Source organism: Furipterus horrens, unplaced genomic scaffold (genome assembly GCF_987537825.1).
Source record: "Furipterus horrens unplaced genomic scaffold, mFurHor1.1.pri manual_scaffold_6, whole genome shotgun sequence".
Classification (NCBI taxonomy): domain Eukaryota; kingdom Metazoa; phylum Chordata; class Mammalia; order Chiroptera; family Furipteridae; genus Furipterus; species Furipterus horrens.
The window spans coordinates 90,646,216-90,673,870 of record NW_028327176.1 but is presented as its reverse complement, the minus strand read 5'-3'; the positions used below and the strand labels follow the sequence as shown (position 1 = coordinate 90,673,870).

Sequence of the window (27,655 nt, the reverse complement as noted above, 5' to 3'; positions counted from 1 at the left end):
ACAGTCTCTCATCTCGGTCAGTGGCAGCTCCGTCCTCCATGTTCTCAGGTCAGAGGCCCCATGTCACTGCTGACTCCTCCTTCTCTCCCACCACATTCACTCTGTAAGGGAGTCTCTTTCATCTGCCTTCAAAATGAACCCAGAATGCTGTCCCTGCCCACTACCTTCACTGCTCCAACTCTGATATAAGCCACTGCCTTTCTCACCTGGATTGTTGCAGTAGCCTGTAAACTGCTTCCACCCTCACCCCCTCGATCTCTTTATTGCAACAAGCAGAAGGAGGGTTTGTTAAAATGAGTCAGAACCCTCCAATGACTCGTCCTCTCACTCAGCCCTCTGAAGGCCTCCCATCTGCCTCCCCTGATCCCTAATCTTAGTTTAGTGATGATGAGCTTCTTCTCCTCTGATCTCCTTTCTGTCTCCCCTGATCCAGTCACATTCACCTCCTCATTCCTCTTTGCAGACACTAAGCAGGCTCACACCTCAGAACCTTTGCACTGGCTATTCCTGCCACCTGGAATGCTCTTTTCCCCCAGATGTCTGCCTAGCTACCTTCCTTTCTTGAGGTTGTTTTCAAACATCAGCTTCTCAGTGAGGCGTTCCTTAATTTTCCTTTTAAACACACATACACACACACTCTCTCTCTCTCACACACACACGAATGCACACACATCCCATTCTCCCTCATTCCCCCTCTTGTTTTTTTTCTTCCATTAGGGTGACCAGCTATCCTGGTTTGTCTGGAACTGAAGGGTTTTCTGGGACTTGAGCTTGGTTGTAAAACTAGGAAAGTCCAAGATGGTTCGTTATCATATTTAAGCACTTATCACAAGTGCTATGCTCTACATTTTAGATACTTATCTTGTTGATTATCTCCCCAACTAGAATATAAACTCCATGAAGGCAGAAATTTTTGTCTGTCTTGTTGACTGCTGTATCCCCAGTACAGGAACTGCATTTGGCTCATAGAAGATGCTCGAGAAATACTTGTTGAATGAAAGGATGAACTTGTGGCCAGCCTGGTTCCCAGAGATTGTGCCAATGAGGTTTTCTTGGGCTTTAAAAACTCCCTACAAAAACCCAAAACAATCAAACAAAAAAACACCCTACAGGAAGGAGATAGCCTTAGGTTAGGTGCAGGCAAACTGCTGGGCCTGGAAGCAAGCAAAGATCTATGACTTGTCCATTTGCTTTCTTGAATGGCAGAGCGTGGCAGTGTCTGGACCTGATGGAAGTGGCCCAGGGTGTCAGGGCCCAGGGTGGGGCCACAGCATGTGGCCTACTGACCATTGCCACCCCCTGGTGGTTCCTTATGAAATAGCAGCCTCACCCACCAGCCAGGGGGCCCAAGAGAGGTACCTGCCCTCCCCTCCTCCTCCCACCTCTTCCCTCCTGTCTCCCCCACCTTTTCTTCACTCTTTCCCTCCTTTTCCTTTTCTTCTTGACTGCCCTCTTTGCTTGCCCTAAAGCTCTGCTACCTGATAGTTTTGACCTTAGTGTAGCAGGTTAAAACCTGGCCCTGGCATGCACTAGCTGCATGACCTTGAGCCAATGATAAAACCATTCTAAGACTCAGTGTCCCATCCAGAAAATGAAGGTTTTAACTCCAGAGGGTAAAATGAGATAATCCATGGTAGGCACCTAGCATGGTGCCTGGCCCAGTAGATGTTTATTATTATTTAATATTATTATCATGACTGACACTTGATAGGTGCTCAATCGGTGGTCATTCACTCTCTTCCTTCTTCATCTGGGTAACCCAGGTTGCACATTAGACTTGTGTGGGTGCTCCTGAGATATCCTGTCCCCCCGCCCCCAACCCCAGACCAATAAATCAGAAATCTTTGGTGATAGCTACAGGCATTGGTATTTTTAGTTTATTTATATACTTCTATGGGCATATTTTAAAGATCTCAGGTGGTACTAACGTGCAGCCCAGGGTGAGAACCACACTGGTGACCAACAGTCCTGGGTGAACTGGGACTTTCCTGGTTATACCACTGAAAGTCCCATGTCCCAGGAATCCCCTCAACCGCGGGCAAACCGGAATGCTCGGTCACCATGCCCCTTTCCCAAAGGACACACGGTCTGGGCACAGATGACTAGAAATTAATTGTGTAAAGCTCAGTGTGGATGGCGGGTCACAGAGGCCACAGGGGCAGCCTATGGTGGAGCCAGGCTCTGAGGGGAGCAGCCAGCCTGGCTCAGTCAGACAGGTCCCCGTCACCAGGTTCCCCGGGGCTCCAGCCACTGGCCGCCCGCTCCATGGCTTTCACCCAGCGGCCTCTCAGCTCGTCGGTTTCGGCCTTGAATGTGTAAAGCTGACCTGACTGTTGCAGCTGGAAGATCCGGGGGTCTCCCTGGGGCCCGGTGGTCACCTGGTAGCCCAGCAGGGGGATGGAGGTGTGGGCTCGCATGTCCTGAGGGGGAGAAGAGAGCCGTGGGCCGCTGTCCTCCCAGTCAGCCCCACAACCTCAGACAGTCATTTGAGGATCACAGCCACACACCCGACTCCCACTTCCCACACACCCATGAGGCAGGCGGGCTGGCGGAAGGGCATCAGGGCAGAGAACTGGCTGCCCCTTGAGGACAAAGCATTTGTGCCTTGGAGTCTGGGCCCAACTTTGAAAGCCACTAATCCTGTGACTCCAAGGAACTATGTCCTCATTGGGCCTCAGTTTCTGCATCTGAGATAATGGGGCCAACAATACTCACCCTCCCCTACCCCCACCCCATGCTGTGAGAAGGCCAAGGCCAGGGGAAGAGGGGCAGGTGAAGGCATTACCTGAGGAGCAGCATAGACATAGAGCACAAGGGGGTCATCCCGGGGGATCACACACCAGCCCCGGGTGCTGCTCTTGCCCCACTTGTCCCCAATGAGCTGCAGGAAGCTGCACATGAGGTTCTGCTCAGACCCCGACGCGGATCCTTTCTAAAACCAGAGAGAACAGAACACCCACTAGGTGACAGACATTGGTCTGGAAGCTTGACAACGACTATTTCTAATCCTTGCAGCAGTCCCTCAAGGAGGGATTATTTGTCCCTAAGGCTCAGAGAGTTCCCATCATGAGCCTGTGGTCACACAGCAGGCCAGTGGCAGAGCTATGGTCAAACCCTGGCCAGCCTGAACTTGAACTTTGGGCAGGTGCTGGGAGAGCTTATTACCTGAAAGTTCCCCCAGGGAATACAGCTGGGGCCTGAGAAGGGGCTGACCATCCTCTCTCTCCAGGAGTAGGCTGTGCGGCCTAATTGTCAGCAAGGGCGTGAGTAGGGGCTGGACCTTGAATAATGGGGAGGATGGCAAAGCAGGTAGATGCCCATGGAAAAAAAACCAACCGGAAACCTGGGAGCCATGTACAGCTGGACTAGGCTGGGGTTTTCTCCCACCTCCCAGGGATGGTAGGATGTCCACTTGGCCTTTAATGACAGAGGGGCAGAGAGCGTGGTAACCAGTGTCTGGGTGGGGTTACATTGTATTTGTAGCACAAGGCTGAACACAGCTAGTGCCCCATACGTGCTGACCAGCAGCAAGGGACCAGCCTGGGGAGCACCTGTGGGGTGGGGAGGGGCTCAGCCAGGCCCAAGGGCAGCAGAGAGGACATGTGTGGCTAGGCCAGAGAATTGGCTCCTAACTCACTGGGTGACTTTGGGCAAGTCACTTCTCAGGGCCTGGGTCTCTATGGGATAGGTCCTTGAAGTCCTTGTTAGAATGGAGTCTCTAGTCTGCCTCTTTCCAACAGTGGGACCCTGACCTGGAGCCTCAGTTTCCCCATCTGTAATATGGAATCAGTAACACCAGCTCTCTTCATCTCCTAGGACTATGGGGTAGGGGATAGGAATGTGAACAAAGACTGTCCAGAAAGGCTGTGCTGTTACTGGATGGGGACCCAGAGGGGAAGTGGAAGAGCCTGGATGGCAGCATGGAGTCAAAAGTTGCTTTCCTTTGGTGACAGGCCCAGCTCTGTTGGGGAGAGGGGATGAAGGGTGTCTGTGAGTAGAGAGAGAAGGGAGAATGTGGCCACTGGCTGGCTTTTCCTCAGCACCTAGGACAGTGTCAGCATGTGGTGGGAGTCCTGTAAACGTCTGCTGAACCTGAATGGGGAACAGGGACCCTCACCTCCAGGATGCCCCGCCTCTTGTCCTCCTTGTCCTCAGGGAGCACGTTTCCGGTGAGGAATGAGTAGCAGTCGAAGCAGACTCGGTTGGGCCTGTTGTCATCATATTTGAGTTCAGCCCTGTAGTCCGAGCACCTGGCACACACCACCTGCAGGAGGAGGGGCAGGAAGGGCTTGGGGCCTCCAGAGAGGCAGGGGAGGACCGTGTTTGTACCTTGGCTGGGTGGGGGAGTGAGAGCAACGAGGGGCAGGAGGAAGAAAAAGCAAGATTCAGGAGAGGAATGCAGGCAGAGAGGGGCAGTCCCCTGTGCTGGCAGAGAGCCAGCTGCCAGGAGGCCAAGATGCAGGAGAAGAGCTCAGGCTTCAGGCTTCCCCAGCTGGGGGCTGACATCTGGCCCCCTCTGCAGATGCCTTGACTTTTCTCCCCTTCAGCTTCCCCTTCAGTGAAGGCATCTGTTAATCCCGGGGGGTTGCCCTGCACACCCCCTTATATCTGATTCACTTCTCCAAGGGCCTGCTGTCCCCTCTGCCATCTCACTGGACTCCCAGCAGCTAACCAGTTGCACAGCACCGGGGCCTTTATCCTCTCGAGCCTTGCAGGGAGTGCAGTGCAGCCCAGAGGGCAGCCACTTGCCAAGGGTCACCCAGCTCAGGGGCAGCAACGCCCCCTCCATAAACAGGACATGTCCTTCAAGTTCCCCAGTTTGGCTTGAAGGTTCATGCAATTTTGCATTCTGCTCCATCCTAGAGTCAACTGTGGTGTTTTAATACAAAAATGATGGGCGTGTTGTTTTTGCCAAGAGGACCTGCCATGGGCACTTTGTGGAGTGGGCCCACCCCCAGCCCACCATGGAAAGGCCCCCAAGAAGGCCCATGTGGATCATGCTGGGGAGACCCAGTGAAAGAGGCATCACAAGACTTGGGTAGAAAGATGGGGTGCTGCAGGATGTGACTTCCAAGAAGACTGGGGTGTCACTGTAAGTCCAGGATATGGGCTTGGAAATGAGAGCAAGAGATAGAGACGAGGGCGGAGGGCTATTCATCAATGAGCTCCTAGGTGTGCCCAGCACAGCACGTGACTGGGAGGGCCCCACAGGAGGAGGCCTGGGCTGCCCCACCTCGCCAGGTTCCCATCTGGCAAGCGGGAGACAGAAACTGGGCACCAAACCACTGAAAGGATGACTCACAGAAAACAAAGGTAAACATAGGCAGGAGAAACCCCCAAATCAGGCCAAGGACACCTCACACCCTCACAGGGGACTTCAGCTCCCTTGGGAGTTTTTTATTTTTCTATTTTAAATATTATTAGTATTTCTTTTCTCCTTCACCCACTTTTTATTTTGAAAAATTTCAAACCAGCAGATAAGTTCAAAGAGTAATACAGTGATACCCTACCACCACTCAATTCCCCAATTGTTAACATTTTTTCCATACTTGCTTTATCTCTCTCTAAACCATCTGAGTATAAATTACAGTCATCATGACACCTGATCCTTAAATATATAGCCGGTATCTCCTAGGAATAAGAACACTCTCTTCCCTATACACAACATCATGATCACACTCAGGAAATTTAATGTTGATACAATATCATTATTTACACATGGCTCATAATAAAACTTCCCCCAATGGTCCCAATAACTACTTCTGTAGTTGGTTTTGTTTCCCAATTTAGGATCCAGTCAAGGATCATACATTTCATTTAGATGTCAGAATATTGTATTTCTTCCATGCACCTGCTTTCCAAGTTGTTATATTATTCTTGTAGCTTTTTGTCTTTTTTAACTATTTTATTTTATTTTGTTTTTTTAGGAACTATTTCACTAAATCACCAATGTGAATGAACTAAACTCTTATTTACAGAGGTAAATCACCAAGAACAGTTGCTAATCCCCAGATCCAGGATGTAACTGATCATTTAAATCTCAGCATAGGTATGTCCCCAGTCCTAGACATTAACTCTGTGTTCTTATTGCATTTTAACACAATTTGGGGACACCTCCTTGACGCAACCTGCCCAGCTGGCCCCTGTCCCTCAGAGTTCATTAAAGACTAAGGTTGTAAGGGCTTCTCTGTTTGCAGAGTAAATGGAGGGAGTTGTGATGTCAGCAGAGAACAGCTCAAGTGCAGCAGGTGGTTAAAAAAGCCAAGCAAACTCAGCCTGGAGTGGACAGGTCCCTTCCTCAATCAGCTGGTGACTCGCTCCTCTAAGTAAGCCCCGACTGAGCTCTTGAGGAGGGGGAAGGAAAAGAGAAGGAGAGGAAAGGGTGCACCTTCTTTTGTCGAGTCCTCACTACCACCCTGGAGGTAGGTATTATAACCCCCATCATACTGGTAAGGAAACTGAGGCCTGAGCCTGGTGGGCAGAGTTAGCAACAGAACTGATGAGATGCTGCAGCGCTGAGGACTGGCAAAGCAGAGAGGACAGTTAGCAGAGGTCAGTTACAAATCGAGGACAACGAGGGGCAGGGTCACAGGCAGGGGTTGAGGAGGTGGTGACTGCAAGGCTGGACCAGGCTGAGGGGTCTGCATGCCCCTCACCCTGAAACTGGAGACCATTCCTGTTCTGGGTCTGGGGGCCTTGGGAAAGAAAGCAGGTGAATTCCAAGGGTCACCTTGAGGAGTGTCCTGAGCAGGTCGTTTAGACTCTCTGGGCTCACCTCCCCATCTGTAAAATGGGGATAATGCAGGTCCTGCTTCATAGGTGGGCACCGTGAGGTCCAGAAGGGGCAGCTCAAAAACCTGGCACGGAGCTGGCGCCAACGCCCCCGGGCTGCACCGGTTGAAGCAGGCCGAGTTGGGAGGAGGCAGGGGTGCTGGCAGGGGTACTCACATAGCCGCAGGCCCGGCAGTGGTGGCGACGGCGAGTCAGGGCGTTGAAGGGCTCCTGGCAGCGCATGCACATGGTCACCATCTTGTCTCGGACCCACTGTGGCGCCCGAAGGCCCAGCTCCTCTGACTGCAGCTGTAGGGCAGGAGGACCGGCACTTCATACCTTCTTTTGCCCACTCCCTGAGTGCCGGGGCCCCTCCCCGCCTGCGTGTGGCAGGGATGCTGTGCGCGGTGCTTTCCTGTGGCTTCCACATGGAGCTGACTGAACTGAGCAAGGCCCTATGGGAGGCCAGTTACTATCACTGTTTTATAGGTGAGCAAACTGAGGCCCAGAGCGGTCAAGTGACTCAGCACAGACACTCAGCAAGCCAGAGTTCAAGCTCAGGTTTGAAATCCAGTCACAGACACTCCCTGACCCTGTCCCTCCTGCCTCCACTGTCCCCAGGTCTTACATTTCTCAGGCACTTTCAAACACAAACCTGCAAAAGCCCCACAGCCAGGGCTGTAGAGACGGATAGTCCTTCCTACAGGTAGTTGTGTATGGAGACTCCCATAGGAATTGTTTGCTAATGGGGAACCTTTGGCACTGAGTCTCCAAGTAGACTGCCGTTGGGGTGGGTGAGTGGGCTTCCCTGGTCCCTTCAAACCCTGTGAATCTCTGGGGAGGAACAAAAAGTCTTCATTTACCTCCTGCCCCTGGGTGTCTCCCTCAGGGCCCTGGACAGCAGCCTTGAAGGTTTCATTCCGCTTCTCAATCTGGTCAATGGCTGCTTGGCAGGCCTGGGCAGGGGCACAGGGAGGTGATCAAAGGGGCGGCGGGGGGGCTTGTTCATCTGTCCATCCATCCACACATTCAATAAACGCTGCCGAAAGCCCCCTGGGTGCCAGGCACTGGATTCTAAGCACACATCGGATGACTTAAGGGAGAGAAACCCCCCGATTACAGATGTGAAAACTGAGGCTCAGGGATATTAAGTGACTTGTCCCAGGCCACCCAACTAGACAGTGATAGACAGCAAGACTTGGACTCAGGGTTGCCTCTAAACTGCCACAGAGGTGTTCCTGAAGAAGAGCAGGGCAGCTAGGCAGCAGCAGACGCGCAGGCGCACACAGTCCCGACCCCACCCCGACCCCACCCCCACCCCCGCATGCAGGCATATACCCCTCCCTCCTCCTCATGGGGCGGAGGGGGGGGTGGTCAGAATCCTAGGGGCCCTGGATTGGTCTGATACCTGCATCCAGGAAATCATTTCCTCCTGGGACCTGCTCGGAAAGTGAACACAGGTGTTGCGGAAGCGGTCCCTCCCGGTTTTCGCCTCCCCGCCCCTAGCCCGCCGCCTACCGCGCCTGCAGCTCCAGAGTGCGCTGCTTCCCGGAGACCAGGAAGGAGTGTGGGAACTCCGCATCAGTCAGCTCCCGCACCTGCTCGGAGATAGGAGGGAGGCCGTTCAGACTTGTCCGACCCGCCCCCAGGCCCTGTGGGGTGGAAGGAGGTGGATTGTGCCCAAGGGACAATTCACATTCCAGGGATAGAGAGTTTGTTCATCACCTCCCTAATCCAGAGCCAATGCACCTGCACTGGACTGGGCCTTGCTCCCCAGAAGTGGAGCTTAGGGCTCCTGGAATTTTAGCAGCAGCGAAACTGGCCCAGTGTGAGGCAGGGGTGACAGTTCCTGACAAATGATTCACCAGAAATGAAAAGTGGGTCGCAGTTGGGCTCGGGGACACAGCTCTTGCAAGAGCAGACCTAAGGCCTACAGGAAGACCCTCTACCCCAGCGATATTCAAGCTTTTCATTTCATACCATACATAAACTGATTACTAAAATTCTGCAGCACACCAAAAACATTTTTTTGCCCATCTGACAAAAAATAGGTATGATTTTGACTTATTCACACTGGATGCCTATGTTGTGTTGCCTGCTGTCATTTTTAATTTGACAATCTAAGGGGAAAGAGGTCAGTGTCCCTGATTAGTCAGGTATTGTATGTTTTAAAGTTTTTTGCAGCACACCAGTTGAAAATCGCTGCTCTACCCCTACAATGAATGAAGGAATTGACTATTCAATTCATAGATCATAGAGATCCACCCTGAAAGAGATCCATGACTTGGGCAATCAGTTCCTTCTTGTCTTTCACCATCCTCTTGCCCAGAATGCCACAGGGTCCCAAGGCCATTATGAAAGCAGCCAGTCAGAGAGAGCTTACTAAGTGACAGCCACTGAACTGAGTGCAGGGCTCTCCATACAAGTTCTCATTCAATCTGCACAACTGCTCAACCCACTGATCAATCCTAACACTTAAAAGCCATTATGTGCCTCCTGAGGGCGGTGTCTCTCTCCAGCTATGGCTTCCTGCATAGCTGAATCTGGTCAGGTCTGTGGGTTATCTACCAGTTTACAGGAAATATGTGAGGCTGTGGGACATGTTCAATGACACCACAGGGGTGCAACCAGCAAAATCCAGACTATGAAAACCTCTACCAGAGAAATGGTCTGATTTTTTTTCAATAAATAAATGAGAGAGAGAAAAAAAAGGGAGATGAAAGTATAATGGATCAAAAGGGATATAAGAAGCATATCACAAATGATTCAAATAGATCAGCTGTGAGAAGACATTTATGAGACAGTCAAGGAAAACCAAAGGATCTTAATGTTACTAAATAATTGTTATCGATTTGTCAGATGTAATAATGGTACTGTTGTCATCATTTAGGAAAACAACATTCTTACCTTTGACAGACATACTGAAGTATTTAAAGGTGAAGTAATTATGTGGCTGGGATTTGCTTTTAAGTAATCCAATGATAAAAGGGAACTAAGAGGGGAAATGCTGAGGAAACAAGACTGGCTTTGAGTTGGCAATTATTGAAGCCAGGTGATGAGTATATGGGGGTCCTATTTTCTCAGTTAAAATGTTTATAAATAGTTAAAGAGAATCATCATAGCAATCTTGTGAGGCAGATATTATCACCCTCATTTAGGAGATGAGGAAATGGAGACTCAGAGAAGGCAAGAGACCTGCCTGAGGTCACACAGCATCTAAATGGCAGAACAAGGATTCAAACTCAGGTCTTTGGCCTCCAAGGGTAAAATGGGAGAACATCTATTTCCACCTAACACCAGAGTCCTGTAAATACAGACCTCTTCCAGGTAGTGTAGAGAGTCCCTGAGGGAAGCTAAGACATAAACTTAGAGCCCAAGAGCCCTGGCATGGGAGAACTTTGTTGTCATTGAACCCATCTGTTACCCGAGCTCCTCTGCTGGCCCCCTGCCACATGTGACCTGTCACATGTGACTTGCTATGTGGGATGAATTTCAGGGTGGCCCACCACATCCCAGAGATCATGGACTCTGGGAACACCCTTCTTCACGCTAGGCCTCGTCTACCTATAGGGCCCATGAAGCCAGTCTGTCCTACTCTGTAACGGTCTGATGGGATTTGGACTCAACACTCTTGGCAATGGGGAGGCTCTGAGGGCTTATAAATGGAGAGGCTCATGTGGAAAGAGGTGTTTGGAAAGTCACTTCTGCAGTTGAGTGTAAGGGACGAAGGACTGTATCTGGGGAAAATGGAACAAACAAGTACCCAAAAGCCAGTGTGGAAGTCATACTCTAAATGGTGGAGGCCTGCCTGCACCTGGGGAGGAAGAAGAGGTTTCTACCTGAGGAACAATATTAGGAAATCTTGCAAGACTCCACGACTAATTGAATGAGGGAGGAAAGAGGGAAAAGAAGGGAGAAATCTAAGGTTTGGAGTCCAGAGGTAGGAAGAAATATAATGCTTTTAATAGAAATGGGATGGCTCCTGACCTGGGGATCCAGGACCACCTACTTCTGCAGAGAGACAGGATGAAGATTTCTAGAGGACACTTTCCTGAATGGCCAGGTCTGGGCTGGTTCAGGCCTCTTCGAGCCCGTACAGTGCCTTTGTGCTAATTAGCAAAAGACACCACTTCCTCAAAACACCTTACTGACATCCTTTGGCAAACTGGCATAATAGTCAGGTGTTGCTGGAACAAGACACTTGACTGCCCTCTGGCGGACAATGAGAGTTGTGACTATGCCATCCATGCTGGCTGCTGTGGATGAGGTGTGCTCATCTGAGAAGAGGTGTGCTTGTGCTGTGCACAACATGCACAGCTGTACATGGAAATCCTGGGTGTGTGTCTCACATCTCTTCCTTCTTTCCAGGCTGGCCCTGTGCGGATGGCACAGCATTAGGACCAAGTCGAAAATCAGCAGCTGAGAGCTAGGCCTCCCTGACACCCAGGAAGGAGGAAGACAGGGGCTCATTGGCCAATGGGAAATGTCATGATGGTCAAAGGCCAGATCTGCCTCCAAACTTCAGACATGGGTGGGTGGACCTCTCTCCACCTGCCAGGCCTGTGCCATCCAGGAGAGGGTGCTGTGTGGCCACCAGAGCAACGAACAGTCACTGCGGGGAACATGCTCATTGGGGCTGGGAAACGCTAGGCCTATGAGCCCTAAGTGTCTGACACTCTCAGGCCCATCTTTATGTGTTTTTTTCTGATGACTCTGTTTTAGTCTCCATATTTCTTGACTTTTCTATCTGTCAACCTCTGACTCTTCTTTTTTATGCCTGGGTTTCTGCCAGTCCTAATTTAGGGCTGCCTATCTCTATTTGTCTGTCTATGTAACTAACTCCTCATAAACCTACTTTTCTTGGTCTCATTCACCAAGATAAAGACACTACAAAGAAAGAAAATTACAAGCCAATATCCCTGATGAACATAGATGCAAAAATTCTCAACAAAATATTAGCAAACTGAATTCAGCAATACACTCAAAAGATCATACACTGTGATTAAGTGGGATTTATTCCCAGGATGCAAGGTTGGTACAATATTTGCAAACCGTTTAATGTGATACACCACATAAACACAATGAAAAATAAAAATCATATGATTCTATCAATAGATGCAGGAAAAGAATTTGACAAAATGTATCCCCCATTTATAATAAAAAACTCTCAGCAAAGTGGGACTAGAGGGAGCATACCACCCAAAAAATAAAGGCCATATATGACAAACTCACAACTAATATCATATTCAATGGGGAAAAGCTAAAAGTGTTTCCTTTAAGATCAGGAACAAGACAAGGGTATCTGTTTTCACCACTCTTATTTAACATAGTACTGGAAGTCCTAGCCACAGCAATCAGACAAGAAGATGAAACAAAAAACATCCAAATTGGAAAGGAAGAAGTAAAACTGCCATTATTTGTATATGACATGATACTGTATCTAGATAACTCTAAAGATCCCAACAAAAAAACTACTAGAAATGGTAAATGAATCAGTAAAGGAGCAGAATACAAAATAAATATTCAGAAATTGGTACTTCCGGTCAAGATGGAGGTGTAGATACACACTTTGCTGTCTCATGCCACCATAGAAAGAATTACAACCAGATCTTAAAAACGAATAACAACCACAACCATCAGAAAACCAAGGTATGTGAAAGTCCAATAACCAAGGATTTAAAGGTGCCACATTCATCCACATGGGTAGGAGGGATGGAGTCATGGAGATGGGCTGAAGAGGCAGCGTGGCTTGGACAAGTGGCAGCAGTGGCAGTGATGGAGCAGAAGGTCCCAGATTCACATGCGGTGGATCAAAATCTGGTTGGATGCCCTGGGAGTGAGCAATCCCAGCTCCAGGCCAGACCACACAGTCCAGGATTCCAGCACTGGGAAGATAACCCCCCCTTACCTCTGGTATAAAAACCAGTCGGGATGGGATGGCAGAAGAAACTGCCAGATTTTCGCTGCTTAAAGGACCCGCAGGGTCTTAGAATGTACACAAACCCCAGGGGGGCTAATAGAAGGGCACCAATCACACACAGGAAGTGGGTGAAGTCACTGGAAATGAGGTAAGCGCGGGGCAAATTACCAGAAGCCAGGCAGCCCCATTGTCCCCTCTCCAAGCCCCCCACCACAAACAGAGCCAAAAAGCAGTGAAGCGGGTGGCCCCACCCTGGCAATTACCTAAGGCTCTGTCCCACACAATTTACTACATAGGTGCCTTTGCTACACAGGCCACGCTACTAAGACAGGGCATAAAAGCAGCTCTGCCTAATACACATAAACAAACAAATGGAAGCTACTAAATTGAGGAGGCAAAGAAATATGGCCTTAATGAATGAACAGAACAAAACCCCAGAAAAAAACCTAAACAAAACGGGGGTTTCCAACCTATCAGATGCAGAGTTCAAAACTCCAGTGATAAGGGTTCTTAGAGAACTGATCGAGTACAGCAAAAAAAATAAAGGAAGAAATGAAGGTTACACAAAGGAAAATAAAGAAAAGTATACAGGGAACCAACAGTGAATGGAAGGAAGCAGAGATTCAAATGGATGATTTGGAAAAAAAGGAAGAAATAAACATTAAATCAGAACAGAAAGAAGAAACAAGAATGCAAAAATAAAAAACACAGCAAGGCTTAGGAAATTCTAGGACAACTTTAAACATACAAACATCCAAATCATAGGGGTGCCAGGAGGAGAAGAGGAAGAACAAGAAATTGAAAACTTATTTGAAAAAATTATGAAGGAAAGCTTCCCTAACTTGATGAAGGAAAGAGACATACAAGTCCAGAAAGCAAGAGTCCCAAACAGGTTGGACCCAAAGAGAACCACACCAAGATACATCATAATTAAAATGCCAAAAGTTAAAGAGAAAGGGAGAATCGTTAAAAAAAAAAAAATGCCCTCAGAGGTAGTCTTCTTCTTCTTTTTAAAAAATTTAGAAGATTTTATTTATTCATTTTTAGAGAGAGAGGAAGGGAGGGAGAAAAAGAGGGAAAGAAACATCAATATGTGGTTGTCTCTAGCACACCCCCAACTGGGGACCTGACCCCCAACCCAGGCCCATGCCCTAAATGAGAATCAAACCAGAGACCCTTTGGTTTGCAAGTCAGCACTCAATCCATTGAGCCACACCAGCCAGTGCCAGAAAGAGAGAATCTTAAGAGCAGCAAGAGAAAAGCAGAGTTACCTACAAAGGAGTTCCCATAAGACTGTCAGCTGATTTCTCAAAAGAAAGTTTGCAGGCAAGAAGTATTTAACATGATGAAAAGCAAGGACCTACAAACAAGATTACTCTATTCAGGAAAGCTATTATTTAGATTGGAAGGGCAGATAAAGTGCTTTTCAGACAAAGCTAAAGGAGTTCATCATCACCAAGCCATTATTACATGAAATGTCATAGGGACTTGTTTAAGAAAAGAAAGAAGATGAAAATGATGAATATTAAAATGACAACTATCAACAACTGAATCTAAAGAACAAAAACAAAAACTGAGCAAACAACCAGAACAGGAACAGAATCATAATCATGGGGATCATTTGGAGGGTTATCAGCTGGGAGGGGGAAGGGGGATAAAGGGGAAAATGGTGCAGGGATTAAGAAGCATAATTGGTGGGAACAAAATAGGGGGATGTTAAGAATAGTATAGAAAAGGAAGAAGCCAAAGAACATGACCCAAGGCCATGAACTAAGCGGGGAGGATTGTTGGAGGGAAGGAGGGTATCTGATGGAGGGAACAAAGTGGGGAAAATTGGGACAACTGTAACAGCATAATCAATAAAATATACTTAAAAAAAAGAAATTGGTTGCACTTTTAAACACCAATAATGAAATATCAAAAAGGAAAACTAAGAAAACAATCCCATTTACAATTGCAACGAAAAATACCAAGGAATAAATTCTACTAAAGAGGTAAAGGACCTGTACTCAGAAAATTATAAGACACTGAAGAAAGGAACTGAAGAAGACACAAATAAATAGAAGCACATAGCATGCTCATGGGTAGGAAGAATTAACATCATTAAAATGTCCATACTACCCAAATCTATATAATCTATAGATTATCTATATGGAATTCCTATCAAAATACCACTGGCATATTTCACAGAACTAGAACAAATAATCCAGAAATTTATATAAAACCACAAAAGACCCCAAATAGCCACAGTGATCTTGAGAAAGACCAAAGTTGGTGGTATCATGCTACCTGACATCAAATTATACTACAATGTTATAGTAATTAAAACAGCATGGTACTGAGATAAAAACAGACATAAATTGATAAAAGAATAGAGAGCCCAGAAATAAACTCATGCCTATTTGGTCTATTAATATATGACAAAGGAGGCAAGAACGTACAATGGAGTAAAGATAGTCTATTCAATAAGTGGTGTTGGGAAAATTGGACAGATACATGCAAAAAATGAAACTAGACCACCTTCTTACACTGTATACAAGAATAAACTCAAAATGAATTGAAGACAAATGTAACACTTGAAACCATAAAACTCCTAGAAGAAAACATAGGCAGTAACATCTCTCTTAGCAATATTTTCTCTGATCTTGTATCTCAGACAAGGGAAACAAAAGAAAAAATAAACAAATGAAACTATATCGAACTAAAATGTTTTTGCACAGCAAAGAAACTATCAACAAAATGAAAAAAAGAACAAAAACAAAAAAACAATCCAATAAGAAAATGGGCGGAGGACTTGAACAGACACTTCTCCAAAGAGGACAACACAGATGGCCAACAGACATGTGAAAAGATGTTCAACATCACTAATCATCAGAGAAATGCAAATTAAGAGCATAGTGAGATACCACCTCACATCTGTCAGAATGACTATCACCAATAAAACAACAAACATGTGTTGGCAAGGAGGTGGAGAAAAGAGAACACTTGTGCACTGTTAGTGGAAATGCGGAGTGGAAAGCAGAATGGAGTTACCTCAAAAAATTAAAAATGGAACTGCCTTATGATCTAGCAATTCCATTCCTGGGTATAGATCCGAAAAACAAAACAAAACACTAATTCATAAGAATATATGCACCTCTATGTTCACTGCAGCATTATTTACAATAGCCAAGATATGGAAGCAGCCCACATGCCCATCAGTAGATGAGTGGATAAAAAAGTTGCAGTACATTTACACAATAGGATATTACTTGGCCATAAAAAAGAATGAAATTCTACCATTTGCCACAGCATGCATAGACTTAGAGGGTATTACACTAAGTGAAATAACTCAGAGAAAGAAATTAAGAATTTCACTTGCATGTGAAATCTAAAGAGCAAAATAAATGAACAAACAAGATTGAAACAGACTCATAGACACAGAGAACAGACTGATGGTTGCCAGAGGGGAGGGGGCTGGGGGACTGGGAGAAAGAAGTGAAGGGATAAGGAAGTACAAACTGGTAGTTATTATGCAAAATAGTTACGGGATGTAAAGTACAGCACAGGGAATATCGCCAGTAATATTGTAATAACTTTGTATGGTGCCACGTTGGTACCAAAAATATCAGGGAGACCACTTTGTGAAGTTTATGATTGTCTAACCATTATATTGTACACCTGAAACTAATACAAATACTAAAATAATATTGAATACAAACTGTAGCTGAACATTTTTTTTAAAAAGAGCTTGCACATGCTTCTTCCAGCCCCAGCCTGCAGGACACACCTGGACTCAGGAGGGATTAAAGAGGAGTGACCAGGAAGGTCCGCCACCATTTCCTCCACGGGGCCTGCAATTCCACCATACGCTTCATGCCTCTGGGTTGAAGCCTTAATAGGAGTCCATGTAGTATGGTATTAGGTAGAGGGACTCTGGACTCTGTTATACCTGAATCTTCAATCCTGGTTTGACTCCAAGCAAGTTACTCAACCTTTCTGGGCTTTGATTTCTTTATTTAAAAAAAAAAATTTAGAGCAATTTGAAGTTCACAGCGATTCCCCTGCCTCTACACGCATCACCTGTCCCATTATCAACACCCCCCTACCAGAATGGAGCACGCACTACAACTGATGAACCTACACGGACGCATCATTATCACACAAAGTTCATAGTTTACATCAGGGTTCATGCTTGGTATTGCATGTTTTGTGGGTTTGGAAAAATGTATGATGACATGTATGTGCCATTGTAATATACAAAATAGTTTCCCTGCCCTAGAAATCCACTGTGCTCTGCCTATTCACACCTCTCTCCCCATAGCACCTGGCAACTACTGATCTTTTTACTGTCCGCATAGTTTTGCCTTTCCCAGAATGTCATATAGTTGGTATCATGCAGTATGCAGTCTTTTCAGATTGGCTTCTTTCACTTAGTAATATGCACTTAGGATTGATAGCTCTTTTTTTTTTTTTTTTTTTTTTTTATCACTGAGTAGTATTCCATTGTCTGACTGTATCAGAGTTTATTTCCTTATTTTAAAAATAGAATTAAGTACAGATATACCCACACACAGGCCAACTGCACAGAGTCATTCAATTCATTTGCAGAGACTGACAAGTGAAAACAGTGTGCATGTCCCTGCGGAGGCCTGGCTGAGTGAACCACCGCACACCCACACCTGGGACACCGTGCAGCTGAGCAAAAGGAGGGTGACCCCCTGCTGTGCTGAGACAGCACACTCTCCAGAGCCAGGCCATCCACTTAGTCAAAAAAGCAAAGTGCAGAATAGTGTACATGAAAAACAGCTTCACTGTTTATGTGAAACAAAGGAAGCGATGGTAAATACAGTATTAGTTTGTGTAGAGAAAGATACCTCTGGAAGGCCTCCCAAGAAGCCAGGGCTGCCTCCAGGAAGGGGACCTAGGGGATGCGGTGGGGAGGAGACTTTCCATGGTGTGTATTTTTGTATTGTTTGATTTTGGAATGTGTATTATTTATATTTTTAAAGTAATAAAATTAGTATCTTCAAAAGATTAAAAAATCCAAAATGCAGGGAATAATAAGAGCCCCTGCATCACAGGGCTGTTACAAGGACCTGACGATGCAGGGCCTGGATCCACGCTGACCGCCCAGGCAGCAGGCACCATGATGGACGGCTGCGGCCCTCTCTGCCTGGGGAGATGACGGTGCGGACCCTTCCTACTCAAAGCGTGGCCTGTGGGCCTGCAGCGTCAGCACTGCCCGCGAGCTAGCTAGAAATGCAGAATCTCAGGGGCCCCCACGCCTACTGAGTCAGGACCTGAATTTTAACGAAAGACCCCCAGGGGACTCCTGCACGGATGCAAGGTTTAGAAGCACTGATGTAGACAGCAGGGAAAGCCGAGTGGGGCCAGGCTGGGGCGGGTGCCCCCAAGACCTCTGGGGCTGGGAAGGGCCCTGGGCAGGAAGGCTGGAAGCCCAGACAGGACAGCTCTAACTCCTGATTCTCCCAGGCCCACGTTGGCTCGGGCCCTGCCACTCCCCACGCATGGGCCCGCCCTCGGGGTGAAGCCCTACAGTGGCTGGGGCGCCTCTCACCTTCATCCCGGCCACGTCGATGCGGGTCCGCACCTGGAACTGGGCGCCCACCTGGATGACCCTGGGCACACAGTAGAGCAGCATGTTGTTGAACTGCAGGAAACACAGCAGAGCACGTGGGCGGCGGCGGGGCGGCGGGCTTCCCGGGGGGGCCAGCACCGCTGGTCTCCTGCCCCTCTTGCCACGCTCCGGGCCAGCTCCCACTGTGTCACAGGTTTTGAGGAAGGGGTTGTCTGGACCCCAATCCAGCTAGGATGTCACTGCACGGTTGCCCTGCCCGTGGGCCTCCAAGGACCACAGCAGAGCTCAGAAGCCTATGGGGCCTTTCTCATGGGTCTCAGGGGCACAGGGGCTTATGGAAGGGTAGCTCCCTCCCCCTGATCACCAGGCAGGACCAGTTTCCAGATCTCCAGGAGACCCCTGGCTCCTTCAGTGCGAACCCAGGCAGTTCTTTCCAGTAGCTAACTTAAATCCCTCCTGTTGTGCACTCCTAGAGCACAAATAATACCATAGGCTTTGGAGCCAAACAGACTGGGTTCAAATGCTGACCCCGTGGCTTCCTAGGGTCTGTCTGGTAAACCCCTCAGTTGGAAATCCGTGAGGCCTGGAGGAGCACTAGTTCAAAGTCAGCCAGGTGCCAATGCAGAGGAGGACAGAGAAGCAGGCTCTTCTCTGTTCCCCCTGCAGCACCGGGTAGGCCCAGGCAGGCAGGACCTGGGCAGTGTGGCCCATGACTTCCCTCCCCAGGGCAGTGTGTCCCCCAGCATCTCCCTACCAAGAAAAGGTATCGCTCCAGGGGGTCTCTGCGGCGGAAGGAGATCTTGAGGACGGGCCCCTCGCGGAGCAGGGTGTTGGAAGGGTCCACTATGTCGTCCTCGAGGCCCAGGCGCTGGTACACTTCCCACAGGTCCTGCAGCCGCTCCTAGGGACAGGGGTGTACCCTCAGCCAAGGCCAGGGCAGAGCCCACCTCCTTCGAGAAGGTTTGCTTTGTATGAACAGGAACAGGTCGTGAGGGGGTGAGCAGCAGTGGGGCCGGTGACAGGGACCAGGGGATGAGTGGGTGCAGACCTGGGGGGCTGGGGGAGGCTGAGAGTGACAGGGAGGAGGTGGCAGGGCCCCGGGGATGCCCCTGCTCTGCCCCGAGGGCTGGGCTGCTCACCATCTCCGTGATGGCGGCGTTGGAGTGTTGTGCAGCTGAGAAGATCATGTCAAGGGCTTCTGAAGAGGAGAGGGAGCAGAGCCAGCGTCATCCCCTGAAATCTGGAACTGGTGGCTGAGGCAGGAGGCCCACGGGGCTTGACAAAGTAGCCTCAGGGCCTGCCATGAGCGCCGGGGAGTAGCCCTGCCTGTGCAGCCCAGCACGTGAGGTGTCTGGATGGTGGGGGCCATCTCCCACCCATAGCGGAGAGACCGGAAGCCACCAAAAGACGGGGCTTAGGCATTTGGCTTCTGTGTCTCTCACTGCTCCCCAAACCAAGCAAGACCCAGAGTGTGCAGTGGAACGGCCTGGGCTTTGGCCTCCTACAGGCATGGCTTCAAATCCCAGCTCTCCTCCTTTCTGGTTGTGTAACCGTGAGCAAGTCACTTAGCCTCTCCGGGCCTTGGTATCTTTGTGGAAAATGGCTAATGGTAAAGATAGTGTCCACCAAGTACCAACAATCGAAGTTGACGGCTGATCCTCATTATAACCATTTTAGCAGGTGCTCATTAAATATATGGGAACAGCTCAGGCCTCCCCAGCCCCCTGAGTCCCCTGGGGGTGTCCTCACTCTGGGCATCAGCCCGGTCTGGGGACTGGGCTGGCAGCTTCTGGACGTATTCCTTGAGCAGCAGCTCATAGCGCGGGATCCTCTGCACAGGCTCCAGCATGTGGTGCTGCAGGGTCAGGCTGCCCGAGGCCTCGCTGCTCTTGGGGAGGGATAAGGGGAACAATAGTGTGGGCTGAGGGCAGGGAGGGGTGGGGGCATTTATGGGGGCGCTGAGACTGCGGAGATGCCCCCAAAACATGGGAAACTGAGCCACTGCACGTGGGGGTGGCAGTGCAGGCTTTGCCCTGCCCCCACCCCAACCTCACCTGAATTCGAGTGAGAACCTCTTGGAAGGGGGGAGACTTGTCAGTCCAGGTGGCCAGCAGCTCAGCGGCTCGCTCAAAGTTCTTGACATACTCACTGTACATCTTCAGGAAGGGAGCCAGTTTCTGGATCACATCACCGATCCGGGGGGTGGCTGTCCTGCAGGAGGGGCGCCCAGGTATTGCCCTTGGTCTGAGGACCTCCTCTCTTGTTAGGCCAGGCTCCCTGAAACCCCTGAAATAGCCTTTCAGCTGCACTTCTGGGCGCAGTCATCGGGGGCACGTCATCCTCCCACCCGTGTGTGAGGGCAGATGCTGTTCTTTCCCACGGACGGGGCTCCCCCAAAGGCTCAGCACTGTGCTGCGCCCAGGACAGCTGTTCAGGAACCACTTCATACTCGTTCTTGTAACAATAACGAGGGCCACGTGCCAAGCGCTGCAGGTCTCATCTTATTCAATTCTCACAACCCTGCAGGCGGAACAGTCCTTGGCCCATCTTAGGCAGGAGGAAATTGAGACTCAGAGGGGGAGGAACATATCCAGGACCATCCTGTGGTAGGGCCTGAAGGCTGTTCAGCCCGGGGACTGTTGGAGCGGAGCGGTAAGGAGCCGGCTGCCTGAGTTTGATTGCCGGCTGCACCGCTTACTCTAGCTGTGTGTTCATGGGCAAGTCAACTAACCTCTCTATGTTTCGATTTCCCCACCTGGAAAAATGAAGATGATGGTAGGTGACCTCACAGGGTTATCTTTAAAAATAGACACACTATGAAAACTTTTCAGCAAACAAAAGTAAAAAGAATATAACAATGAACTCCTATATATTCATCATGGGATTTAACAATTACTAACATTTTTCTTTGCTGAAGAATTTTAAAGGACATCCCAGACACTGTGGCATTTCTTTGGCAAAATACATAAAGCAAGTAATTTTACCACTAAATACTTTGGTGGTCAATTCTGAAAACAAAGAGGGTTTCTTGGATAACCACGATGCCACCATCGCACGGGGGCCTGATCTGAAGCTTGAGCTAATAGGTGTGAAGTACACGGCCAGGCATGTAGGAAGCCCTCAGTTAGTATGGCCTCCTAAGTCACGCAGTTGAGCGAGGACCTCACCAATCACCTTCCCAGGACACACACATGCACACATGCGCGCGCGTGCACGCACACACACACACACACACACACACACACACAGAGCCTCCCAGGGCTCATTCATCCAAGCCCCTTGCTGTGCAGACGGTGAGCCCAGAGCAGGAGATTGTCATGACCACACAGCAAGAGCCCTGGGAGCTGCACCCCGATCTGGCCAGGGCTGTGGTCAGGGGACTGGGGGCTCCTGGTGGGCCTCACCAGTCATCCAGCCGCCGCTGCAGCTCTGGGAGGAAGAACTGTGCATGGAACTGGTAGATGGAGGAGATGTTGGAGAAGATGAGCCTGACCACATCCTCAGGGAAGGCCTTGCTGCTTCGGGCCTCCTGCAGTAGCTCCTGGAAGAACACCTGCAGCCGCCACAGGGTCACTGGGCCTGTGGCAGAGGGAGAGCCGCCCACAGCAACCAGGGGGAGACAAGCATAGCCCCAGGGTCAAGTTCCCAGCACCAAATGCTTTCACCTCCCTAATCTCCCATCATCCTTACAACAACCCCAGAAGACACAGGCAGGGAAGATTGTATTCTGGCCACTTTACGGATGGGCAAACCCTGGCCTAGAGATTCAAGGACTTGGCCAAAGGCTGACAGCTGATGAATGTCAGCAACGGGCCAGTCCGGGGTTTCTCAGGGCCTTAGACTTTGTCAGGCTAAAGATTTCTCTGCCGCTGCTTGGCAATTAAACCCTTTACCCTTGGGGCTCCTTAAGACAGTGTGAAGGGGTGATAGTGGTGAGGACGTTTGCACTGGGATGACAGATGAGGGTGCTATGCGGGGTGTGGAAGGATGGCTGGTGTGTACTCTGCTCAGGTGAGGGCCAGGGACTGTGATTGGAATGGGGAGTGGTGCTAATGGACTATTCTTGATCCCCACCCCAATTCCAGCCAGCAGGGTTAGAGGACTCAGGCTTCCTAGAATCGAAGTGAAGGGTCCTAACTCTCAGCTCTGGTAAGGTGGGTAGGGAGGGAGAGCAGAGTGGGGTTGAGGGGACCAGGTGCTAGGGCTCAGGCGGGGGCATCTTAGCCACTGGCCTGGTCTAGCAGGTGGAGTCGTGCCACGTAGGCCTGCTCCGTCTCCAGCAGCTCCTGGACGATCCTCTTCTCCTCAGGCTCCTGCAGGAGTTCGGGGGAGAATGAGAGGGACAGCTTTGGTCTCCTCTGCAGGGGAAATGAGGTACAGTCTCCAAAAATGCCCCTGTGAAACAGCTCCCCCCCCACACACACCAGCGTTCATGCACTCCCACAGTGCATCTGGGCTGGCACTGGGATTGCTTTAACTGAGAGAATGGGGCAGAAGTGAGGCCAAAGCCTCAAATGGCCTGGAAGCTTCTGCCTGTGCTCTCTTGGGAGCCTTGACCACCCTGTCTGAAGGTCTGGTTGCCCTAGGGGAGAGGCGTCGTGGAGAGGAGATGCCCTGCGTCTTAGTGAAGAGAGAGCTAGGGGCCTGGCCGCACTGCATCCAGTTGAACCCAGCCTTCGGCTGTCCCAGGCTGGAGAGTTGAGCTTTTTGGACATGTCGGCCCCAGCCACCATCTGACTACAGCCACACGAGAGACCCTCATGGACTAAGTTGTGTCGCCCTCAAGTTCATATGTTGAAGCCCTAACCTCTCGTGTGACTGTGTTTAGAGATAAGGTCTTTAAGGAAGTAGTTAAGTTGAATTGAAGTCATAACGCTGGGGCCCCAATCCACTGGTGTTTTTATAGGAAGAGGAAGAGACACCAGGGAAACAGTGCACAGAGAAAAGACCACGTGAGGACATGGCAAGAAGACATCCATCGGCAAGCCGAGGAGAGAGGCTTCACTAGAAACTAACCCTGCCAGCACCTTGATCTTAGACTTCCAGTCTCCAGAACTATGAGAAAATAAATTTGTTGTTTAAGTCATCTAGTCTGGTATTTTGTTATGGCAGCCCTAGCTGACTGGGGCAGACCCTCAAGTGAGACCAATACAAAAACCATCCAGCCCTGAATAGTGTGGCTCAGTTAGTTGGGCATCATCCCGCAAAGTGAAAGGTCACTGGTTGATTACCAGTTGGGACACAGACCTGGGTTGTGGGTTCAGTCCCTGGTCAGGGTGTGTACAAGAGGCAACCAATTAATGTTTCTCTCACATATCAATGTATCGCTCCCTCTTTCTTCCTCCCTTCCCCTCTCTCTAAGAAAATAAATAAATAAAATAATTTTTTTAAAGAAAAACCAACCAACAGTATTTCAGTCAACCCACAAAATTGTAAGAATTAATGAATTGTATTTGGCTATGGCATTGCGGGGTGATTTGTTATGTAGCAATTAACAACCTAAACATACTATTATGGTCATCCAAAGAAGTTAAAGTGACTTGCCCAATGTCACACAGTTAGTAAGCAGGAGCACTGGGACATGATCCCTGGCAGTCTGGTCCCAGGTCCAGGTATCGTGCAGCCTAACCTTTGAACTACACAGACAAGGAAACTGAAACCCAGAGAAAGGAGTGACCTTCCCAGGATCCATCTAAGGGCAGGAATTAGTACTGACCTCTATTTCTAGTTGGGATTGTTGTCTCCTTCAGTGGGTAAACTGAGGCCACACCTGGAAAGGGTACCTGGTTTAGAAGTGGAGACTGTTCCAAGCTGTGTGGCTTCAGACAAGTTCCTTAAGCTATCTGAGTTTGCATTTCCTTGCCTAAAAGACTCCTACACTGAAGAGCGCACACTGGACACAATCAAAAGCCTTTAACGGAGAATTTAGCTTCCAGCTGGGTAAGTACTGGCTCTGGCTGGAAAGAGTATGTGGGGAGGTCAGTGAGGGGGACCCCCCAGATCCTTACTTCTACCCCAGCCCTCAGGTACCTGTGTCCCTGGCCTGGGGCAGGTCCTGGGCTGGCAAGATTTCCTCCAGGCCTCACTGGACAGCTTGTTCTTTAGGGAGCTTAGGTACCCCCTGCTAACCGTCCTGGGCCCAGACCCCAGGGCCTCCTCCATGTTGGGCTTCGTCCATGGTCCAGCAGGCGGGGGAGGCCTGCACCCAGGGTGGTGATGCTCAGCCTCCAGCGTGAGGGCTCCGGGCACTGCTCCCTGTGTCCTGAGAAGAGAGCAGACCTGAGGGTTTCCTGTTTGTAGAGTGAGAAGAATCTCTGGTCAGGATTTCAGGGTGATTAACGCAAATCACAGGGATGCCATGGCCCCTGAGTGCCTGGCCCTCAGGAGAAGTTTGCTAAGTAAAACATCCACTTCCTTCCCAAGACTTTCTTGGAGGGAACTCTAGTCTTTAAAATGAGTCAGCATGAATTGCGTTTGGTTCTCTGGGGAACTACATACTTCCGCTTAAAATGTAGCCAGGAACCCCTCTTTCTGTATATAGAGGCTTTTAAGTGCCCCACACCCCCCGCCGCCAATCACCCTCGCTTACGAACCTCACCTCTGTTTTTAGTCTTTGCAGCAGGAGAGGCCTTAGAACCTTAGTAACTGATACACTGAGGGAAGGTGGGAGCCATAGAACACTGTGAGGCTTTTCAGTGGGAGCTATGCCCTACACACCTGTAGTGGGGGCGGGGGGAGAAAGCCTCTCTGGGAGCAGTTTACCTGTGCTCCCAGAGATGGGCCTTCATAGGGAAGCTTTGTCAGTCCACCTACTGGGTCTGCAAGCCAGTTAAATCCTTTAGCTAACAGAGGCCACCCTCACAGAATATATACGATGATTTGGGCTGTATCCCCTTCCCCTCACTGTGGAAAGGCTTGTGAGGACAGCAGAGATAGGCATCCTTATGAGAAAGACAGGCTGGGAAACGGACAGCCAGCCAGGTACAAAATTTCCAACATTTGGTGAGAAAGTTTCATTACCCCCATTGTTCAGTTAAGGAAACTGAGGTACAGAGAGGATAAGTCACTTTCAGCTAGGGGGTGGCAGAGGTGAGATTCAGATCAGGCAGGCTGGCTCCTGAGCTTTTGCCCCAAACTGCCCCTCCCTATCTGAGTCAAGGAGAAATAGATCCAGAGAGTCAGTGCAACCTGCCCCAAATCACACGGCTGGTTCGTAGCAGAGAGAGGGTTGGGGCCCAGCCCCAGCAGCCCCTCACAGCTCTTCCACCCTCTCTGGTGCCCCAATGCCCGGTTTCTTGGCTCCTGGGTCTGCAGCTCATGGGACTAGCCAGGCCTCAGGCTTTCTTTTCTACAAATGGTTTCAGCTTCTGCATTTTCCTCCAAGCGCCCCAGGCCAGCTTCTCTTTCTGCGTCACCCCTCAGTTTCAGATCAGCTAAAGCACTGGAGGACCTCACAAGAAAGCCCAGGCCAAGGCAGCAGGCATGGGGCCCCTCACACAATGAGGGGTGACTTTCACCCCCTTGACAGGGTCTTCTCTGACCACATTCTGGCCTGAGGGCTGCTCCTCCTGCTAGGGATGTTGCTGGGCAGGGTGCACACGCTGCCGGTCTCCACTGGGTGTGCCTAGGGTGACGGATGGGGTGATGCCATCTCTCCACACCCAAGGGGGTGGTGGGCCACAAAGGTGGCTCCTAGAGCTGTCCTTGGTGCTGAACAGGACATGGGCTCCTGGGAGAGGCAGGGTGAGGTCAGTGTGCTCTGGCAGTTGAACTGCCCCCTAGGTCCACATCTATGCCACTTCTGCCAGGAAGTCTGCTCTGAGTACCCTCAGCACAGCATCTAGGCCCCTCCCAGGATATTTATAGTCCGTGAGCTTAGCATCGGGAGACAAAAAATCTTCCTGACAGGGATCATTCTTTAGGCTCCTACATCTGCTACAGTCCCTGTAAGATACTGAGCTGTGCCACCCACACGGCCCCTTGGGATAGCTGCTGGCAGTATGGCCGCTGATGGGTTATTGACTGGGTTTCTTTCTGGGAGTTGACCTCCCAGAAGAGAGCTGCCTCACCCAAGGTTAAGTCCACATCCAATGACTAGTCCATGTAGGGTAGAAAGACTCAGCCCTTTGCTTCAGTAGGAACAACCTAAAGGGCAGCCCAGTCCTGAGCCAGGCTGGGGCCTCTGTTGCAAGTGCATGGTGGTTCAGCTTCTCCCTCTGCCCAATGCTGCGTTCCTCCAGAAATCTCCTGAAGTAAATCTCTACCTCAGAGCCTATTTCCAGAGAACTGAACGTATGACAATCCCTGACATGCCTGCAGAGTGGTTTAATGTCACACACACATGCATGCACAAACCCCTGCACGCAAGCAACACCCCTGCCAGAGCCACAGATGACCTCCACACATCTGACCCAGCCTTTCTCCTTCTGACAGAAGCCCATGCGTCACCCTTTGCCAGTAAACTTAAAGCACTTAAAGCCTCCCCACCTCTCTGTGACTTTATTTTCTCATCTAAGATAAGAATGGAAATAGAACCTCCCTCCGCCCCCATTGGCTGTTAGATGATTAAATGAAGTAACAAAATACTCTTAGAACAGTTCCCCATAGCTAAGCAGACCATACATCCTGGTTTGCGTGATACGGTCTCAGATTTTCCTATTGCCCACCCCCACCAAAAAAAGTTAATGGCATTCATGTTCAGTGTCAAGTGTGACCTGGTTTGAGTGATAAATTATATGGCTATTCTAGTCATAAGGAGTAAGTGCTTGATAAGTATTAGCCCTCATTTCTGCGGGAGGGGCAATGGGTGAAGTTCTGCAGCCCACTCTCACTCATAATTACACATGTCTGGACTCTCCCCAACACATCAACACGCACTCTCATCCCTGCCCAGCTCCTTAGTGCCTGAACGACATTCTCCTGGGCTCTGAGGAACGCATGACCAAACGACGTGGGCGGTGCCCAGTCAGGAGGGGGTGCCTGGGACAGGGCCCAGAGGGAGAGCTGCTCACTAAGGGCCCAAGGTGGCCCTGGTCCTGTTCCTCAGCCTGTGCTGCCCGAATGCCCCGGGGCGGGCAGAAGAGCCGAAGGGAGGCTGCCAGTTGGCCATCATGATCCCTCCCACCCCCACCACCCCATACCTGCTGTTCTCAAATATAGTCACCAGATTGGACACAGAGGCCGGCTTCTCCTTACTCGCCCCCTCCATCTTGCAGGCCTCCAGGGTCCCCTGAGGCAGGGAGAGAGGCCTCCAGCCAGCACACTCAGCCACTCCCACTTGGGGTCACAGGTGGTCTAATGCATCAGGCATCTGCTCCTGGCTTTCCCAAGGGCTCTGCAGGCCCGCTCCTGGCTTCAGAGTGAAGAAGGAGGAAGTGGTTCCA

At 49.8% G+C, this 27,655-nt stretch overlaps 1 protein-coding gene and 1 long non-coding RNA gene across 3 annotated transcripts in view; one reads left to right on the top strand and one right to left on the bottom strand.

Moving 5' to 3' along the window:
* The window catches only part of LOC150006939 (uncharacterized), a 75,366-nt gene extending 52,062 nt beyond the window's left edge, over window positions 1–23,304 (top strand). Inside the window, exon 3 of the long non-coding RNA XR_016512009.1 lies at window positions 23,179–23,304. This is a non-coding gene — a long non-coding RNA (uncharacterized LOC150006939). The remainder of the gene's footprint in view (window positions 1–23,178) is intronic.
* Window positions 1,856–27,655, bottom strand: FGD2 (FYVE, RhoGEF and PH domain containing 2). Of its 2 annotated transcripts, XM_090282323.1 has the most exons (16): window positions 27,413–27,654; window positions 24,303–24,534; window positions 22,505–22,585; window positions 21,677–21,825; window positions 20,327–20,483; window positions 20,022–20,160; window positions 19,412–19,470; window positions 19,027–19,173; window positions 18,252–18,344; window positions 8,290–8,369; window positions 8,180–8,210; window positions 7,635–7,727; window positions 6,949–7,080; window positions 4,118–4,264; window positions 2,786–2,932; window positions 1,856–2,420 (listed from the first exon to the last, which is right to left on the bottom strand). In XM_090282323.1, the coding sequence occupies exons 1-16, from the start codon at window positions 27,478–27,480 to the stop codon at window positions 2,205–2,207; spliced, it is 1,971 nt and encodes a 656-aa protein (XP_090138449.1). In that variant the 5' UTR covers window positions 27,481–27,654; the 3' UTR covers window positions 1,856–2,204. The 2 variants fall into 2 exon arrangements, with proteins under 2 accessions (XP_090138449.1, XP_090138450.1); XM_090282324.1 differs by lacking the exon at window positions 2,786–2,932 and having other exon boundaries at window positions 27,413–27,655.